The sequence below is a fragment of the Amblyomma americanum genome, chromosome 2 (assembly GCF_052857255.1).
Source record: "Amblyomma americanum isolate KBUSLIRL-KWMA chromosome 2, ASM5285725v1, whole genome shotgun sequence".
NCBI classification, from domain to species: Eukaryota; Metazoa; Arthropoda; class Arachnida; order Ixodida; family Ixodidae; genus Amblyomma; species Amblyomma americanum.
Genome location: NC_135498.1, coordinates 68,117,507 through 68,138,503, shown reverse-complemented (window position 1 = coordinate 68,138,503; position 20,997 = coordinate 68,117,507). Strand labels below are relative to the sequence as shown.

Below are 20,997 nucleotides of genomic sequence, written 5' to 3'. Positions count from 1 at the left end.
CGCGTGTGTTTTCGTGTTCGTGTTTGTGTGTGTCTGTGTGTGCACGCGCACGTGCGTGCGTGTTTGTGTATGTATGTGTGTTTGTGTGTATGTTTGTGTGTGCGTGCGTGTTTGTGTTTGTTTGCGTGCGTGCGTGTTTGTGTGTTTGTGTGCGCGCGTGTGTTTGTGTATGTATGTGTGTGCGTGTTTGTGTTTGTGCGCGCGTGCGTGTTCGTGTGTGCTTGCGTGCGTGCGTGTTTGTGTGTGCGCGCGCGAGTGTGTGTATGTATGTGTGTTTATGTGTGTGTGTGTGCGTGTTTGTATGTATGTGTTTGTTTGTGTCTGTTTGTGTGTGCGCGCATTTGCGTGCGTGTTTGTGTATGTGTGTTTGTGTGTGTGTGTGTGTGTGTGTGTGCGTGTGTGTGTGTGTGCGTGTGTGTGTGTGTGTGTGCGCGCGTGCGTGTGTGCGTGCGCGTGTGTGTGTGTGTGTGTGTGTGTGTGTGTGTGTGTTTGCGTGTGTGCGTGTGTGCGTGTTTGTGTTTGTGTGTGTTTGCGTGTGTTTGCATGTGTGTATGTGCGTGTTTGTGTTTGTGTGTGTGCGCGTGTGTTTGCATGTGTGTATGTGCGTGCGCGCGTGTTTGTGTATGCATGTGTGTTTGTGTGTGTGCGCGCGCGTGTGTTTGCGTGTTCGTGTTTGTGTGTGTCTGTGTGTGCGCGCGCACGTGCGTGCGTGTTTGTGTATGTATGTGTGTTTGTGTGTATGTTTGTGTGTGCGTGCGTGTTTGTGTTTGTTTGCGTGCGTGCGTGTTTGTGTGTTTGTGTGCGCGCGTGTGTTTGTGTATGTATGTGTGTGCGTGTTTGTGTTTGTGCGCGCGTGCGTCTTCGTGTGTGCTTGCGTGCGTGCGTGTTTGTGTGTGCGCGCGCGAGTGTGTGTATGTATGTGTGTTTATGTGTGTGCGTGTGCGCGTGTTTGTGTGTGTGCGTGTTTGTATGTATGTGTTTGTTTGTGTCTGTCTGTCTGTGTGTGCGCGCATTTGCGTGCGTGTTTGTGTATGTGTGTGTGTTTGTGTGTGTGTGCGTGTGTGTGTGTGTGTGCGTGCGCGTGCGTGTGTGCGTGCGTGTGTGTGTGTGTGTGTGTGTGTGTGTGTGTGTGTGTGTGTGCGTGTGTGTGTGTGTGTTCGCGCGCGCGCGCGCTCGAGTGCGTGCGTGTGTGTTAGCTGTAGTATAGAGAAAAACTCACCTCACAGATGCGTCCAGGTGCTCATGTCCCGCAGGGTGCAGCGATATTTTGTGATGGTGCATCTCATTCTTCTTAGCAGACATCTGCTTAGCTGACAACACTGCGTTGCCGTGAGATGTATCTGAAGCTCCGCCACAGAATCTGCGCTTCAGATGTTTCATTTCGAAAGAGTATCAGCCGCGTCTATAAGTGCGCTGCACCCGCTAATCACCGAGTTAAAGCCGTTCCACCAATGTTGCTTAAAAGTAATTCGGAAGTTACCCGCTGCGCTGCCTATCGGCTCAAAAGTGCACACGGGCTTCGCGCCACCAGCGTTGGGCGCATGCCGCTCCTGCAAACAATTTTTGTCGCTGGGTGTTCCGACAGGACAGTTTTAGCGCATAGTCCTAGCAACAGCGATTATTTTTGTCGCTTAGTTTTTTTGCATGTAACCACCGGGTTGGGACAAGGCTGTGACGACAGTTGTCACGTCACGTGGGACGAACGCGAATGCTGTGTAACACGACAGCCAAGATATTGCTTTTTTTTCGTGATTAACTGAACGAAGCAAACACGATCGAAGAACGCTATCATTTACGTTGTACCGAATGGTATGTAAAATATTGCTTCTGGCTATTCAAGCGAGCCTTGTTTGATGTTTTCGCTGAAATACACGAGTCTTCCTGCGCAGAAAAAAAAGGCATTGCTTAGTGTTTTCGTGTACAGTTAGAACCAATATTAAGGGAGACATTTTAGGGAAAACCTACTCGAGCTATGTGCTCTAGCATAGGTCATATTCTCAAGAAAACTGAACAAAATACACAAGAAGACCCTGCTCCTTCCTGCTACTTTTTTGGAAGATGAAGAATTGTACGTCAGACCAAAAAAAAAAATTGGCTGGGCACGCTCCACCAAGTTTTCCCTCTTTCGATGGTGCCGCCACAAACACCAAAGTCACATGACTGATTTCTTTCGTTCACTCTGCTTGCAGATATGCCTCAACAATGCTGCTGTACATTCACGAAGCGCCACTTGATTTATTGTGTGTTTTCATTCGTCTATAAACGCGCCTTGGCAGGGCTTTCCTGGTCTGATCAAGCAAATTAACGACGGAATTAAGAGCAAAAAGGATGCCGCAGTACCCAAGCACACCGTAGTTCAAGACTACGGCGGCGTCCACCTGTCCATCGTCAACGAGGAGGGTGCCTTGAGCATCGTATCAGGCTTGAACGAACCGTAAGCACAACGGCGGGCGGCTGACCACGGCTTTTCACGCTCCAAACAAGAATTAACCTTTATGGAAGTAAAAAGGAAGTGAGATGTCCTCTAGGGCACTCCCCTTTAGGTCAGTAGTGGTGCGGGGGGGGGGGGGGGGGGGGGTCTAATGTCCGACCTCAATCTACTCTGTCTCTTTTAGGTGCAGGGAATGCTGCCCAAGTCCAGGGGGAAATTGACGCCACTAAATATGCGGAATGTTCATTCTTTGCAATGGAGGCATATTCCCACCACAAATCACCGTGACTTGCTGCAGTTAGCAAAAGGGAGGAGGCCTTTAAACGTGGCACCGGAGGTCCTGATGTTAGTAGATGGAGGAGATTGAAATTTCGGATAAAATCTTCGCAACCCCGAGAAGTTCAGAGGGTGTATTTCTTTCCGTTGCCGACAGTGAGTAATCCGTATTTTTAGTGTTTGGGCATGAGTACCCTCCTCCCAAAAGGGGATGCACCAGGGGACAGCTTACTCTTTTTTTACTCCCGAATAGGCGTATTAATTAGTGTTTAGAGCGCACGTTTTAATCCCAAAATGCAAAACACGCCCGTGTGCAGTGCGCGTTAAGGAACGCCAAGTGGTTTAAATTAATCCACAGCTTTTTCGCTGTGGCGCGACAGTCACCCGATCTTTCGTCACTTCCCTCACGGCGCAGTTCAGGTGTCCAGCCTGAATGAGACACTTACTGCTCCCCTCCTCTCTTCCGAACAAAATATTATTATCATCACCCATATGCAATCACTGCAATCAGCAGTGTCTCGCACGATTTACGCTCTTAGAACTCAAAAATCTTCAGAGATTCTATTAGCGGAGTAAATGCGTCCGCCATATTTAACTCAGTTTTCTATATTAATGCGAAAGCATTACTAGGCTATGTCGGAGGGTCGTGTCCGCAGCTGTCTGCAGCGATGTCCGCACACATTTTGAGCAATTAGGAAGAAATATAGTCAAAAGAGTGACTGTAATCGAAAGAGGGTGAGGTGAAGGTATTAGGCAAAAAAAAAATTGGTGACAATCGGATTATTAGTTAATTACTTAGAGCCAAAATGTAAAAAAGTCGAAATAGCACAGACGTCGATATAATGAATGGACCGGAAAACAGCAGTGGACGGCAAAATAGTGGGAACAAGGGCAAATGAGCGGAAATAAAGTTCGAAATGAATAGAAATGTGTTTGATGAGTGATACCTAATCGATTAATTAATTAAACAAATTTGAAAACTAGAAATGGTTGCCAGGATGAAACGAGGGTATAATCAGAGTTAATCCATAGCCAATCAATCAAGTGAACTAGAAAACAAACATGGTGCCAAGTTTGAAAGGCGACCAGAGTCGAGGAGGCGTCAACGCTCTTTCGTATTCTTCCAATGCGGGTAGCCGCAGTGATCTCTAATTTTTTTCCGCGATACTGCTGAACAAGAGTGAACTGCGGGTGTAACGCACTCTCTTAAAGACCAAATTGGCAATAAAATCAGGTATTTTAGTTAAATTTCTGAGCAAATCATGTACACGTACAGGGATCTTAAATATATGCTCTGCTTAAGTCAAAACATCGCTCGTTTGGGCCTTTTTTATTCTTCTTTATAGTAAAGCGGTTGTTTCTAAACAGATGCAAAAAATATGACCTTCGAAGAGAGCCCGTAATCACAGAAAGGCACCTCGAAAATGATATATATGCTGTGGGCAAGAAATACTGGACACACTACCAAACAATATACTCAAGTCCAGCCCGCTACTTCACTGATACAACTTTCCCACCACACGCGATCTCACTTTGACGCCCTTGCATCAGAAGCAAGCCCCGCAAGAACACATTACACGAGAGTACCTTTCACTGGAACGAAAACAAATATGAGAATCGTATCGCTTTCTACACAGGTGGTTCAAATACGGCGCATCGTGTTGGAAACTCTGCAATAAAAAAAAAGCTGGAAGGAAAGACAACACCCACCGTAATACGCATTTTTTTACTGCAGAATGTTTTGTTACTTGTGTCGCCATCGAGAAAATAACGATTGAAAATAATTGAAAGCGCAATTATCGATACTGATTCACTGAACATACCAAATGCATTATGCTCCAGAAATATAGTGAATCCCCTGATGGGAGACATCATTCACCGCCAAGGAGAGCCACAACACAAGGGCAAATATTAAGGTTATGCTGGGTACCCGGCTACGTAGGCATAAGTGGCGAAGAAATAGTGGTCGTGGCTGCTGCACGAGATGAAAAAGGTAAAGTCGAGAAAGTAACACAAAGTAACACGAAGACTGCTAAATGCTAGTAGAGATTGAGATAGAAAAAAAGACTAAGTGCGACAAGAAAACCACAACAAGCTTTACCAACAGTAAAACCAATCTGGAGCGAATGGCAGCAAGAACGTTTTATTAGACTGATTCTACTATGGCGCCCTCGCATTGATCATACACATTCTATAAACAATTTCAGACTCACTAAACAAGAGAAACCTCTACATGAAGCACGCGAAGGCTTGGTCACAGTAAACGTTTTGTATACACAAGTCCAGCTTTCTTGAGCATCACCTTTAATTGTGAGGCAACTGTGGAATATTGTATCATACTGTTATAGACACACTGATGGGAACGGTCTAAGCGTCCGATGCATAGCAAAATCTTGCTTTTAATCTTTGTCCCGAGCTCGTACCGCGTGCTGCCATGGACAACCAATGGGCTGCGTTTTTCACAATAAATAGGAGAAAACTACAAGTGCTCCAAGGAGGGATCTGCGCATATGTTGATTGTTATGGTGCAGTCTTACAACAATCGATAAAACTGGCCTCATAAACAACTTCCTGCTAAAAAAAAAAAAAAATACGCTTGTCAAAAATCTCTGGGTAAGTATAGAAAACCTGGGAAGCTATGCAAAAACGAACTATTCGCTGCATTATACGACAAAGACACTCCTTTTTATTCGAGGATGCCCCTAGAGGATGCTCTTTGAAAGGAATCTCTTCTCCCGTATTTCGTCGATTTAAACCATTGTAATTCTATCATGCGCCTTTTTGTTGAGGAAGGAGAGGAGGGGATTCACTATATTTCTGGAGCGTAATGCATTTGATATGTTCAGTGAATCAGTATCGATAATTACGCTTTCAATTATTTCAATCGTTATTTTCTTGATGGCGACACAAGCAACAAAGCATTCTGCAGTAAAAAAATGCGTATTACGGTGTGTGTTGTCCTTCCTTCCAGTTTTTTTATTTTACTTTTAACCCGATATAGAGACAAGTTAGCGTGGTGTTCAGTGTAAGGAGCAGCTGTCTGAGAAAAGCCGGTTTCGCGGTTGAAAAGTCAATACACCGTTCTTTGGACCGTCTGACCTTTTTAGTCTCTTTCTGTAACCGAGCCCAAAGAGGCCTTTCTTCGCGATTGTGTGTTGGTTCTTCGCGCGCTCTATGAGCACAATTTTCGCTGCTTTGACAAATATCCCGCTTGTGCGTTGCACAAGCGGGATAATTAGAGCCTTGGAATGTTCGTGTTCCAACCCTGTTTGTTACTGGGCTGTCCTCGGTATCATTCAATGAAGCCATGTGCTTGAGACTTGGTCACTCATGACAAAAATTATTTACTTTGTGCAGTACTTCAGACGCCTTATTCTTTCGTTTCGCCCTGCATGCACCCATTCATTCATTCACTAAGTCACTGGCATGCTCGGTTACCCAGTAAGTCTAGTTAATTCACTAAATTCCCTAGGACACCTAAGGCTATCCTACTGTGTTTGCAGGTTCGGAAGCAAGGTGGTGCCGCTGGGTGGGGTCATCATGAACAACTATGTCAGCGCCTTTGCCCCGAAACATGCCAGTGATGCAAAAACACCGAACGAGCTGGCGCCTAGCAGTCAGCCGAGGACGTCGCTTATACCCATTATGGCGAAGCGTAGGAGCGAAAAAATGATTCGCCTTGTCGCAGGATCCGGCGGAGGCCTGAAAGGAATGTGGGCGTTGGTTGAGGTAAGTAAAAAGGGATCTTTCTTTATTTTAAAGTAACCTTAGATGCTCTGTTGTAAAAGGGAGCCATAAAACTTTGTCATTTTATCCGCGAGCTTGCCACGACGTTCCTTGTAATTTGTTTAGCTCACGCTATGAAAAATTACAACAAAATATCTTGTTGTAAAGGCACAAAATCGTGCTGAACAATAAAAGCTTCTGCTGTACAAAACAATTCTGTGTTGTACGACAAAAGGCTGCTCTGTTGTATGAAATAATTAACGATTGTACGACAGACCTCGTTGTTGTGCAACAGAAGGCTGCCCTTTTGATACGACATACTCATCAGTGGCACGATAGACTTATCTTTTGTTCGACAGAAGACTGCCCTGTTGTTACGACAAACTCATCTGTTGTTCAGAGAATGCATATACACTGAAACGAATCATCTTTTTATTCATGGAAATATTTTTCTTAACCGCGGAATTTGAACCGTCCTACAGTGTAGGATACTAGGAAAATAAGCTATCTATCACATGTGGTAACGCTTTAAACATTTGATATTGAATTTAATATCACATTGCTCACCACGCGAAGAGGTTTTATTTTTATGCGCATGTTATTTGTTTTTTCTTTGCGGAATCCCAATGTGGTCGAATCTGCTCCCTGCTTCCAGAGAAGACCGGCGGCTCTCTCTCAACGTGCACAACGCGCAAAACTAAACGCTTTCACAGCAAAAGTTAAGGGCATACAGAACGTATGCTAGCAGGCGCAAGCATTTAAAGGACTTTCGACACATAATTTTATGGCGTGTTTTTTAATGATGCTTTACACATTAGAATACATGGTTCACCACTTGGTATTCGCCTACGGCTGCGAAATAATTTATAACTGAATTTTTTCTCTCATGCTGTTCCGGTTTCATCAACTGAATGGTGGCTGTGACGTGCAGTTGAGCTTCAAGTCACGTGTGGCGCGGAAAAAGACTGAAATGTAAACCCTGACGCGTAGTTTTAACTCACCACAGCACTTAAGCAGTCTGATTTAAGAGCTAGAATTACAACAAATCAAGTATCAACAATTATATTGCAGTTTTTTTATGTCTTACCTGAAAACACCCATCGTTTGGCTGATGAAACCGAAACAGCGCCAAGAAGAAATTCAACTATAAATTATTTAGTGGTCGTAGGCGGATACCATGGGGTATTACATGTATACCAATAATGCATCGTTTGAAAGGAGAAAACACAAAAGCATAAATTTGGTGTTTATAGTCCTTTAAGCAATGAACGTTTAGAATTACGGTGCAAAAAGTGGTGTCCTAGGACACGTAGGACGCTAGGCATGAATGGGTTAGGTAGTACACAATTGTAGGCTTAATAGACACTGAGCACGAATTGAAGTTGAGCTTGGTTAAGGGATTGCCATTCTAAAATCACAAAGTAGATGATTTCACGGGAAAGTTTGGGAGACACTTAAGATCCGCACTTAACGGCATGACGCGACAGCGGTTTTTTTTTTTTGCCCTCGCAGACATGGACACTGCTGCCTTTTTCACAGTCACGACCATTACGTGCAAGGTCACATGACACATATACAGAGCCCCGCATTAACCACGCCGTACGAACGTGCCTGCGTAGCACAGCGGTAGCGTGCCTGACTCACAGCCTGAAGGTCAGAGGCTCGATTCCTGTGTAGGCTACATATATGCGGTTACTAAAAATACAGCGATGGGTCTACTGCGTAGCAGCTCGAGAGGCGATGCTTGGAACATGAGTCGTCGTCTGGTTCGTGTTTATATGGGGGTGAGGAGGAAGACGGCGGCCGACGGCCCATGCGCTTGGCGTGTTGCTCACGGTTGCTCCAATCGCTGAAAATCCGACGCGCCGCTGATGTGGCTGGCGCCAACTTTGGGAGCCTCATGTAACAGCCACCTTTTCTACCAATCCAGATTTTTCCGTCACGCCGACAGCAACGCCGACGCCGGCTTTTCTGCGACACAGTGCCCTTACGCTGTTGCCTAAAAGAGAGGTTTTTATCAGTTAGAAGCAAAAATTGCAAGCTGGTGTCGGCCGCACTGGCCTTTTCTGCTTCTACAATGCAGTGACATCAGGGAATATTTGGAGTAAATAGAACTAAGCATGCTCCTGAATAATCCTCCAACTGAAAAACCCTCAGGAAATGCCTGGATGTTCAGGCAACTTTGGTATCCCTGTCTCCAATGGCCCTTTATCGGGCAAGGCAGAAAGAAAAGAAACAACCGAAAAAAATTAACAAAAAACTCATCAGATTTGTACTCTTCCCAAACGTCACTGATTTGCATCGTAGTGATGGAAGAAAATGTTCGAAATTTAACTCCATAACTTTAATCAGTGAAGGTAACATATGCTGCCCAACAAACATTACCAGAGCCGTGAAAAGCCCTGCTGGCATTTTATTAAAAACAAAGATCTGGTTGAGTTATTCTCAGTGCTTCTTGAAAGGCTACCGTGAAACCTCTTACTGTTCCTAGCCAGTGTCCGAATGTACTTTGCACTAAACTGCCGGTCGCATCCTTCTTGATTCGCCCTTCTTGTGTACCCCTTTCCACTGGACGCAGAATGTGTCATTATTTAAGCCTGCGCCTCGCAGTTTTAACGCACGAAATGCATTATGCAGTGACATTTTGACTGCCATGTGTCCGACCCCATTGTGCTCTCATTTTTGTTTGTCCGTGCACTTAGGTGCATGGGTGCACGTGTGCAAAGAACAGTATATGCCCCTCCTCTGCACCTGTGCTTATCCAATACACGTGTGCATCTGTGAACCACCTGTGTGGATTCCGAAGGTTCTGAAACAAGCCAGCTATCGCAATACAGCTAATGCTGAAACACGCGGACTTCAGTGGGAACCCACCTCACCAATCAGGTGCACAAGCACACCTGTGAAAACATCAGTATACCCCTCCTCTGCACCTGTGCTTATCCTGTACACAGGTTCATCTGTGAACCTGTGTGGATGTCGAAAGTCGTGAACCAGACCAGTGTCCGTTATACAGCTTACGCTGAAGTACACCGGCTTCAGTGAGAGACCACCTCTCCAATCAGGGCCACCGCAGTGGCTGAGTGGTTATGGCGCTCGGCTTCTGACCCGAAAGGCGCGGGTTCGATCCCGGCCGCGGCGGTCGAATTTCGATGGAGGCGAAATTCTAGAGGCCCGTGTGCTGTGCGATGTCAGTGCACGTTAAAGAACCCCAGGTGGTAGAAATTTCCGGAGCCCTTCACTAAGGCGTCTCTCATAGCCTGAGCCGCTTTGGGACGTTAAACCCCCATACACCAACCCTAAACCAAACCTCTCCAATCAGGTGTACGTACAAGCGCGCCTGTATAACACAGGACTGGTCTCCCGCGTCTGTTCATTTTTACCTTGAAAAAAAAGTCACAAAAGACAAGAGACAAGAGGAGGAGTGTTCACGCCACAACGGCTGGACTATCAACTGAGATTTATTAGACAAAACATAGTCCCAGAAAGGCCAGCAGAGCATGCTCAACAGCCGCATCACACCTCACAGCGCATAGGGCACACAAGATACACATCTACCGTGACCAGCCTAAAAAAGCGAATTCCTTCTCGAGTAAGCACACCGAGGTTGTGCTAATGCAATCCTGGCCTGACAAACTGATATGGTACGCCTCCAAGATTTCTCGCTCTTGCTTTCCCTTGCCTCTACCAAGAATCATTACATTGCTGAGCAGTGGATAACACCCACATTTGTGACTGGTTTTTTTTTTCAATTTACTATGAACCAACTGGCCCGCATTTCAACCCTTCTGTTCATTTTTGTTTGTGCAGTGCGCAGGTGCACCTGTGCAAACGTCAGTATACCCTTGTTCTGCACCTGTGCTTTTCTTTGCACAGGTGCAGCTGTGCAGAAGGCGAAGGTTGCGACACGTGCCAGTCCAATGGTCCTTGTACAGTTAACGCTGTAATACATGAGCTTCAGGTGGAGCTCACCTCACTAATTCACTTCACCCGGATGAATGAGCACCCATGCGTTTAGAAGCGTAGCTGATAGCCTCCAAGAATGCATGATCCTCTATTGGTGCTTCGTAAGGTGCATTTACACGGAGGACCATTGGCTCAACGGGACGTCCCTTCTCCGTTTCCTGAGGTTCGTTCCTTTTCTGCGATGTTGGTGAACGTTGCATGGCGAAATACTGCATGCGCCTAATCCGCTTATCGCCACTCCCTCAACCTTCACTTTGCACGTGGCGATAAGCGGATTAAACATGCATGCACAGGGTCTTTGACAAACATCCCGAAACGGAGGTGGGAGGTCTCGTGATGCCTGCTCCGCGAGCCAATGGCTCGACGTGTGAATCCACCCTTAAGACGAAGTGCGATGATAACGTACAGGGTTGTTCAAACGTTTTTTAGGCCACGGGGTCTGCTTTCCATCGCTATATCCTGGTACTTAAGATGCTGATATAGCTATCAAGGTTATCGGAGTTTAGGACGATGCTTCTTCTACCCTCTGCAGTTATTTTGAGCTTCGGTGGGTGTCGTAACTGTCTGACTATACTGCTCAAAAGCAGGCCCTGCGGTCTTGGAACTTTTGACCGACCCTGTACCTCCTGCGTTGAGAAATATCCTGGTGTTGTGTGCAGTGTTCCATTATTGCAATAACGTAATCCGTGCGCAGCATGGATTGGCCTGCAAGCTTTTCAAGGCCATCCTATTTATGTCCTTCTTGCATATGGCTTCCTTTAGTGGCAAGAGTGGCTATAAAGATTCAATGACTGTACGTATCCTAATCATCGTACTCATGGTGAAGAAAGATCAGTTGATGTATGTCGGTTGCTGGCGCTCTTTCGTGCTGTTTATATTTAGCCTTGAAACACTGAATATGTTGGGTCTAGAAAAGTTTTTTTTTCGTTTACATTCGCTTTAACCAGTTTCCAAGTGAATGAAACGGACTTTCTGGCGCAATTTTAAAAGCCGTATGCTTTGCCCGGTGGTCCCTAACACGCAAGTTGTGCGGTACAAATAAGTGGCAAATAATTAAGTTCTTATTCATTATCATTTACCGAGCGCAGCGATATGGCTACTACGTAAAACTGTATGCAGCCTTTACAGAAACTTTGTGCTTAGAATAAAAATTCATCCTGGTCCGGAGATTGAACCCGGAGCCGCTGTCTGTAAAGGCAGTAGCTTTAGTAAGCTAACCAGGACGGCTAGCAGATGGCAGGGCGCGGATCAAAAACTCGAAGAGGGAATGGTGTTATTCCAACGTGTTTTCTAGAAACCCCCAAGCAGCACACGTGATTGGCCCAGTATTGGAATAGGACGGTTGCACTCGGGTCCTTTGTAGGACCAACATTTTCCAATATATTTTCAATATTGGGCCGATTACATGTGCTGCTTAGGCCTCAATCTGGAGTGCTTTTCTAATTTTAAGTAAGGGAGTAATTACTCACTAGCATCCGCCAAGCGCAGCCATACGCGGGTACTAAGGAAATCTGTCCCTTGCGGCGCGACGTTTAAACGAAAAGGCATCTTGTGCACTCGACTTTTATTTTTGTTTTCCTGCAAACGAAGTCAGGGACGCCGGCTACGTTTAAAATACCTGTTGGATGGAATGGCAGGGACATTACTGGTCTGTTTTTTTAAGGACTTCCTTTTATAAAACAAGCTAAATACAGACAAACTCCGCGAAACTGTATTCGGCGCGCCTAGGAAATGATGATACGCAACAATTCTGGAGAAAAACAGTTTTGAACGAAAAAAAGTTTATGAACGCAATTTTTTCACATATTGTAAGATTTAACTATGAAAATCAATATATCCGCAGATATCCCGCGAGAAGTCTTGCATTTTTTTTTTTTGCTATTAACGTTCTTGCTATCGTCAAAAGTGTTCCTTATTGGTTTTCTATGGCAGTCTTAACTGCTCGATGCGACCAATGGAAACACTACAAAATAAATATTTTGAGAGTGGACCATTACCTTCTATATTTCCACAACAGTACCTTACAGTTTCCCAACATTCAAAGTTTTTGTCCAAGAATGTTGGACATGGTATGGCCCTATTTCTTTTTTTCTTCTCGGACGCTGTAGCAAAGCACAGTACTGCTGAGTTTTCGTAGCGGAAACATATTCGTATGAAAAGAAAAATAACTAATTGCGCATAAATGTGTTTATAGAAGAACAAGGAGGCAATTACACGACTGTGGAAGTGTCCGGCATGCGTGAATTCCTAAAGGTTTTAGTAGGATAGCGTTAAGCGTCCCCTTCAGCGGCCACAGCGGCGTCGCCGGCGTCACTGTGTCGAGAAAAGCAGGTGGGCCACCTGCCACCTAGGTCATGCGACCTTGTGACGTCATCGCAACCTGCCAACCTTGGCACGCGGCAGTTGAATTTTATGTCTGGTCGCAAGAATTTGCACAGGAACTGCAACCTGGGTCTCAGAAGGCCCATCGGCGGCTATGCTTGAAGCAGCCACCCGTGTGCCCGGGAAGTGGCTCATCGCTTAACCACTGGACTATGAGCCAGAAGTGGTATTAGGACTCCTCGCGATCTATTAATGTAAAGCAGAGAATAACCAACTCCGCATATATGAGCATGTAGGCAGAATCTAGGCGACAAAGAAGAGGCACTTGAACGGGAGGGATATCTAATGTTGTCCCATTGTACTCCTCAAGGGTAGGGTAAGCATTATGTGATGGTGAAAGAGAGAACAGTGTCCGTGCCTGCGAAGTTATACGCAACGCGGACCCCCGGCCGCTGAAGGGACCAATTGAAGCTATCGCGCCATACCCTTAAGGCGGAGCTTAAGTGTGCTCTCAAGTTTTTGAGCCATTGATGTTTGTTTTCTTGCTTGTGTGAAACAGGTGGCTCTTCAGCCTTTTATCGGTAGTAAAGCATAATACGTGCCTGAAATGGCTATACAGGTATCAAACGAAATTCGCGGCTGAAGAAAAATTGGATTAACACCATCCTCACTTCGTGTGGATCAAATCGGTACCTCCTCTGCTGTCTGCTAACCGTCTTGGCGAGCTTAGTTGGTGAGCTACTGTCCCGCACAGGTGGTGGTATTTGGTTCGGTCTCCGAACCCGAACGAATCTCTCTGAGAAAGAATCTACGAATATTCTGAGAAAGCTGTATAGCTATCCTTTGTAACCGTATGCCTGCGCTCGTTTACACATGGCAATCAGTAATTACTCCCTTATTTGAAATATACTCCGCCTTGTCGGTTTCCCAGAAAGACAGTGGACTAAATAGTTTTGGCACTTTTATTACTGTTTAAAGACCAAAGTGTCTAGTTATCTAAAGTAAAAGACTGATCTTGGCCGGTTACCTGCCTGGCTACGGAGTTGCGAAAATTGTCACCCTGTTTTTGTCACCCCGAGCCGGGAAATAAATTTTCGCTCGGCAAATTTAGAAATTTGCCAGTGCATGCGTGAAGCGCCTTGTCCAACTGCACGTTCCTTAACTAATTACTGAATGGTGACGTATTGCCGCGCCTCTCCTCTGCTTCTCTAATTCTGACATGAGTTCCCATAGAATCCCGCATATACTATTGAGGCTATCGTCTTTCCCCAAGCTCGTCTGGATAATGTGAATAACCTATCCCCTTACTTAGGCTGCCATGTATTCAACTTAAGTTTTAAGTGACCACGTTACGCTGTGTACACTTACAAAGGCACGGGTGCTCTGCATTGTTATCCAGGTGAGCTTGGATTGGTATTCAGGGAACTTCATTGGTGTACAGGCGATCCACACCGCGGACGCAGAAGTGCTGCCGCAGAAATCTGTCGTGCAAGCTCCAGAATGGCCCTTGTGCATTAAAGACGCTAAAAGGATCTGCCCGTATAAAACACATCCTTGCTCACCAGCTTCTGCGTTTGTTTTCATTGTCCGTCATCATTCACGTGCCATCTGCCTTAAGACAGCCTGTATTCTTAAACAAGCTCCCCCCCTCCCCCCCCCCCCCACCAAGAAAAAAAAATAAAATTCGACTATTGGCCGGCCCTGTTGTGCGCTAAAGAAGGAAAAGAGCATGTGTCCCATCGCGTAGAAAGCGAGCATTGAAAGGACACACCACGATTATGGACGAATGCCTGACGACTGCCTGCGCTGCACCTACTATCGCGCTCAATTTGACTTGCAACGTGAGAGCGTGTGGCCGCAACACTTCTACGCACAATATCGCCCCAAAGAAACACGAAAAATATTTAAGCAATGCGGGGGATGCAGCTGATTGTCGCAATGGAAGAATCCCTGCGTCCAGGAAGAGTAGAGGCCACACGATCAAGCGCTGCAAGGCATATATTGAGCGCAACAGTACCGTGGCCGTGCGCATAGACCTTTCCACAAGCAGCTTCACGGTCGACTCCGCACCCGACACTATGTCCCTTTCAAGCGGCATTTTTTATTTTGATCGAAACCAATTAATTTTCACCTAAATAGGATATTCAGGCCTCAAGAGAGGGAATTTTTTGGTTTTCAAGTGCGAAAGATCAGCGAGCAAGTTTTTACAAGGATGTGCAAAATTCCGTACAAAGTATCAGATTGGTTAGAAATAGCAGCATCGAAATGCCCGGATTTGTCAACTAAGTACCCTAGGCATTGTACAATTGCTTTATGTTTAGAAGGTAAACATCGCGCTCGAAATTCAGAAAGAACAATCGACCCGCTGCAGAACCGGTCCGAATAGCAATGGCGGATGACATGCTAGTAGTAGTAGTAGTAGTAGTAGTAGTAAGTGTTTTTTATTAAAATAATAAAAATGAAGGAAAAGATTTGGGCTAGCCCCGGCATCTGTCATCGATACGGAAGCACCTGAGCTGGGGCAGCGGAAATAAATGATAGCAGGCAGAATGGAGAAATGAATTAAAAGATGTGAGGGACATGCTACCCAGTTGACTGTTTTGTGAAAAATTATTTATTGCAGTGTTGGCCAAATGTGTAGGGGAATCCCCCAAGATGGAGTACATTTGTAGCAAGGGAGTAATTACTCATTGCCGTCCCGGTTAGCTCAGTTGGTAGAGCGTCTGCTCCGGTTAGCGATGGTCCCGTGTTCCAACTCCGTATCAAGACGAATTTTTCTTTAACTGCGGAGTCTCTGAGAAAGCTGTATAACTTTCCTTTGTAGCTGTATAGCTACGCTTGGGTGGATGCCAATGAGTAATTACTCTCTTGTTATTATTTACTGCATTATCTATATGGCACAGAAACCAACTCTTTTTGCGACAAGAAGGATGCTAACTTGTGCTGAAACAAAGAATTTGCCGCTAGGTGCAGCATACTCGAAGTAAAAGGTGTGAGTCTGCTGTGAGCACAACTGTGTGCAAAACGCGTTAAAGGGATATGCGCAGTCAGACTGTGAGAAGCACTCGCTCGAGGCACGACACTTCCTCGCATGGCTGCTTCTGTACTGCCACAATCCACATGCATCAATAGGATTGAAAAGAACTGTACAAACCACGGTTCGCCGAGGATTCGTGAGGATGACTATTATAACAATATTTAATTTTTAAGGAAAGAAACGCAATAAAAATTTCCTCTATACAGAGGCCTTTCGTGCTGCACTTTGCTCCGACACAAGCTGAAGCGGACGCTTCTTTTTTTTTTTTTCCTCGCAGGTTCTGACCTGCATAAAGCTCGCCAGGGCTCCCTCCTGCGTCCAGGAAAAAGACAGGATTGCACCCGAGATCTCAGGCGGGGACGACTCGGTTAAGGACATTCAGGTACGTTGTGTCCGTATCCGTTCAGCCCTCGTGTGTGCACTGAGCGCGCTTGTCAGCAGTGCACTAGATAGGGGTTTCTCTTTCCACATTCTTTGTTATCCAGTGAAAGCGTTGCCGGAATCCGGACGGGCTCTGAGAACACTGCATTGCGCTATGGGCAGATTGATGGCATTTGCACCAGTCTAGACGGAGGTCCGGGAGAAGTGGTGGTTAAACAAAAAAACACCCCTTTAGAAGGAGCAAATTTCGCGAAAAATCCGGTTATTCCAGTTTAATTACACCAGGAAACTGCGCAAATTCGGAAAAAGTGCTGTATGCGTGCTTTCAGAGCCGCGGTGATATGCAGTAAACACTTTAAAGGACAATTCCGGGAGATTTTCGAACATTTGAAACTGATGGTAATATCACATTCCCTAAATTCTCTTCTCTCCGGCACCACAAGCCGTGGAACCATTAAAAAAACCGAAATCAGCAAACTGAAATGAAACTGAAATTAAGTCCATTGCCAGGGGGCGGCGCCTCGCGTAACGCAGCTGTGATGTCACCGCCAGTTATCTTTCCACGTCGCGATCATCCTTACAAAGTTAAACGCATTAACTGCCAGTCATTCCATTATGCCTATTCTTTTTTACCACGCACAATAACCGAATGGAACGCTTTGCCATCAGAAATTGCCACTGAATCTGATCTAAATAAATTCCAACATCTTATGCACTCATGTTTCAACAACTAAAAATGTATTTTTTGAGCGTTCTTTTCTTCCGCCTTGTCTTCTTTTTATTTTATATTTTTTTTTGTACTTCAGCGCACCTTTTCTAGTGTTGTGTTTTTCTTTTTCTAGCGGTGCTGTTATTTATGCTCAAATTTTTGCTGTTATGTGCATTGTTGCGACCCTTTCTGTGAATGCCTATTTATGATTAATATTTTGTGATTTCTATTTTATTTTAGTGCAATATCTTTAACCTTATAACAATGCTTTGTACTTACTCCCCCCCCCCCCCCCCATGTAATACCCTCAAATGAGGGCCTTTGGGGGTATTTTGAATAAATAAATAAATAAAAGTATACTAGCACGAGCGTTGACTGGCTGAAGTAGCGACTGAAAACGACGGCTCCCGCCGTGGTGGCTCAGTGTTGGGACGCTGGGCTACTGAGCCGAAATTCCCGGGTTCGAACCCTGCCGCGGAGATCGCGTTTCGATGTAGGCGAACCGCAAAAAGGCGCCCGTAGGCTGTGCGATGTCAGTGCACATTAAAGATCTCCAGGTGTTCGAAATTATTCCGAAGCTTTTGACTACGGCACCTTTTTCCTCCTTTCTTCTTTGACTCCCTCCTTTATTCGTTCCTTTACGGCGCGGTTCAGGTGTCCACCGTTATGTGAGACAGATACTGCGCCATTTCCTTTTCTGAAAAAAAAAAACATCCATTCATAAAAGCCCTAGCGTATAATTACAGGGCAACTCAGGCACTTCTCTAAGGTTATGACCCTCCGTGTGGGATATCATCGCAGCGGGATTTCAGGTTTCATAGTGGAGCTCATAATATAACTAGCGGTCAGTTAACGAGTTGGAGATAACTAAAACCGCGAAACGCGCGTCTGTCAAACACCACAGTTTTCAAGATATATATGGAGCTCTCATTCCTGTATATGAGGTGACCATTTAAAGGTGTGTTTTGTCCTCCTGGCCTCTTGATCGTTTCTCTTTTATATGTTTATACTTCTTGTCTAAGATTTCAGTCACTTGGCTAACGAAATTCAGTTGAGAGTTCAGCGCCCCCTCATGTGCCTGTCGTTCCATCAACGCCTTTGGTGCTGTTTTATGAACAATGGCGATAGCTTCACGCTGACCCAATATCATCTTATAAATTAAAGGGGTGAGATGCATGACGTGGGAGGAAAAGTCCACCGCTTAGCGGGGTTCCGTATTTGCGTTGATTTGGAGAGGAGCGGGAAATTCCGCCAGCGGCTTTCAATTTCAGACAGAGGGCACGAATGAGGATACCAGAGCAGAGCACAGCTGGTGTACGCGAAAGGTTACTGAGCTGTACTATCCTCCCTCGCACGAAGTGAACACCAGGGTTCCTACAAGTCAGTGATAATCCGGCATCACATGCGCAGCATGCATCTGAGATAGATTCTGTTCGCCTCTGTCGGACGGGTGTATAGTGTGCCCCCGCTGTACATCAGGTTTGCAATGATGTGACCAATAATATCAAGGGAGAGAAAAAATTTGTGGCTACAGAACTGCTTGCAGCGACTTAGGTACACCAGGATCTTAGAGCCCACTGTAAAAGAACAGGAATATTTTCGCATGGGTGGAAATGTTTTAACGCGAGAGCGTTAAAGGCCGCGTTCAACAGAAAATCCGGTGTCGGCGTCATGAGCGGAAAATCGCGAGCATGGCTCTGGCAGGTGGTCCCCAGAGAGCAACCTACAGGAGGCAGGTGGGCCACCCAGGTCACGTGACATTGCGGCGGTATCACCCCACCGGATAGTGAGCAAACTGCCCATCATGTCAGGTGGCAGTTAAATTAATGATTGGTCGCTCGGTGAGAGTAATATGGGCTGCACAGGGCCCACCGCTGGGAGCACCTGCAATCGCAGGGCAGTGGCGCATCGCTTAACCGCTGCACCACTGCGCCAGGAGGGGTGTTAGGGCTCCGAGGTATCTATAAATGTAAAGCAGAGAATGACCGGTTCCGCATGTATGGGAATTAAACCTTTACGCTATCGGGTCGTACCCTTAAGGCGGTGCTTAATTGTACCCTCCAACTGTCCTGCCTTTCTTACGTCTGTAGAGTTACCCCTATGATGCCCGCCGTACACCACGTATGACGCAGATTGCCCAGGCAAAGCAGCCTAAAATTTTGGTTGGTGTGCTGAGCTCACTAGATGAAGGAATGTTTAAAAAATTTGCTATCCCTCTATTGGACACTCCCGGGAAAAAAGTTACGGGATGCAAGCGCGCAAGAAAAATCAGGTCTGCGTTCCCTCGTTACTTGGTCAGGTGCTATTTGTTTCAGGCTTTTTCAGGCCATGTCCCCTCAAGCTTCTAGGATATTCTGCGAATTTGTTTTCCTGACTGCGCAGCAAACTGGCATTTATTAACGTTTGGTCCAGGACTTCACGCGTCTGTGCATGTGTTCGCACTTTTATCGTTCTTTGGCAAGCACAAATTAGTTTGATATTTTTATCTATACAATGTAGTTTTGTCTCTGTTAATCTACCAGTTTGTTGCTTACATTTCTGCAATATGCATGCCAGTAACGACGAAATGCCTGAAGTTCCTAACTTTTTCAAACGCCCGTCATTTTCATTACCAGGACTGATTGCACAGATTTCTCATACCGGAACTCTAGTTCAACGTCATGCTTAGGCAAGTGGAGTGTATGTGACTATGCAGCAGTAGAAATGAGAGTACAAATCGTCCAGAGCCCCAGTAGTGCAAATATCTAAGGCGCCACGAAGTTCTCTGTTTTAGCGTTCAGTTGGCGGGACACAAGTGGTCGCAAGCGTCTGAGAACCGAAGGTTCTACATCTTATTTATGAGAAACACGCCGGCGTGACGTAGGCCGTTGCTTGATGTCACGTTTTGGTAGTAGGCACACGTCGCAATTAAGTGCATCTTGTCATAGTATACATCTTCTGCTGTGTACAGCATTCGCGGGAGTATCACAAATTCAGGCTAATTGCCATGGCGTTTTGTCGTAAAGCTTCTCTTCTTCTTCTTGTGGGACGGGGCCAAGGGTAAGAGAAAAAAAAAATGAGTGGCGGACAGTGCGCTAGGGATGTCGCGTCCGCTATTCGCTTCGTCGGATGGCAACTTTAGTCAATTTTCGAAGCATTCAGAAACACAGTTAGCGCAATGAGCAAGCCTCTTCTGACAGCCTGTATTGGTGCGTTCAGCCAAGCGTCGTAATTTTGCTTTTCTGCAGCCCACTGCCAATGGAATATTTGCCAAAAAGCCGTACGTATCCTGGGTGGCTCCGAGCGACAACGTGCATTGTGACGGAAGCAGCGGCGGAGGGAAGGTGACCGTGGACGAAAAGATGGAGGCTTATGACAAAATTAAAGATCAACCTTGAATGGCCACTATCTGGTCGCACATGTGGCTGGCTGCATTTTAAACTTTTGGGCAAGCACGCACTGCTGCCGCCTTTGCCAACTTCAAACACAATTTTGGACAAAATGCCACATTAGAACAAGTAAGTTTACACTCCCGGTTTAACGGCCGAGGGAGACTACGCTACGGAATATAGTGAGGCCTTCGAGTTTCTCTTCAAGTACTGTGCGATCGAGGTCATCCGAGCAGGTATTGTGTCCATTACGAGATCATTTCCTCGGCTTTTTTAATCCGTGCCAGGCTACTAAGAGTGAAGGCGCGCTCACACTAGCGGCAAAAAGCGCAACGCAGAACGCTTTCCGCGTGCCGCTTCCGGCACAAACCGGTTTTTCTCCCGCAGACCAGCTGGTTTGCCGTTTCGCAGAATAATCTGTCCAGGAGCTATTTTTCGCGTTCCGCAGAAGAGAGCAGCAAATGGGAGGCAGCCATATGGTTAGGTCATTGACCTGCCGCCGCCCGAGGCGACGGGATAGCAGGGCGGCGGGAGAACAGCGAGACGACGACGGGAAAGAGCGCGCGCAACCTCAACCATGCTCGTGGATGGCGATAAAGCACGAGCGCGTCGCTGTGTCACGTGACTCGCGCAACGGAAAAACGCGCGTAGTGTGGACCTCATTCCGGGTTGCTGCGAGGCGACGGCGCCGTTAACGCAGCGCCGCTGAAGCAAGTTTCCAGCTAGTGTGAGCTCCATTTCTCGCATGTAGAGTGCGAAGGTCAAATGACGCTTGGATTTG

General features: G+C 46.1%; 1 protein-coding gene across 1 annotated transcript in view; it reads left to right on the top strand.

Moving 5' to 3' along the window:
* The window catches only part of LOC144118657 (glutathione hydrolase 1 proenzyme-like), a 65,775-nt gene extending 45,536 nt beyond the window's left edge, over positions 1 to 20,239 (top strand). Inside the window, exons 10-13 of the mRNA XM_077651527.1 lie at positions 2,277 to 2,434; positions 6,211 to 6,436; positions 16,036 to 16,140; positions 20,076 to 20,239. Coding sequence (XP_077507653.1) covers positions 2,277 to 2,434; positions 6,211 to 6,436; positions 16,036 to 16,140; positions 20,076 to 20,225 — 639 coding nt within the window. The 3' untranslated portion in view covers positions 20,226 to 20,239. The remainder of the gene's footprint in view (positions 1 to 2,276; positions 2,435 to 6,210; positions 6,437 to 16,035; positions 16,141 to 20,075) is intronic.
* The last annotated feature ends 758 nt before the right edge of the window (positions 20,240 to 20,997 follow it).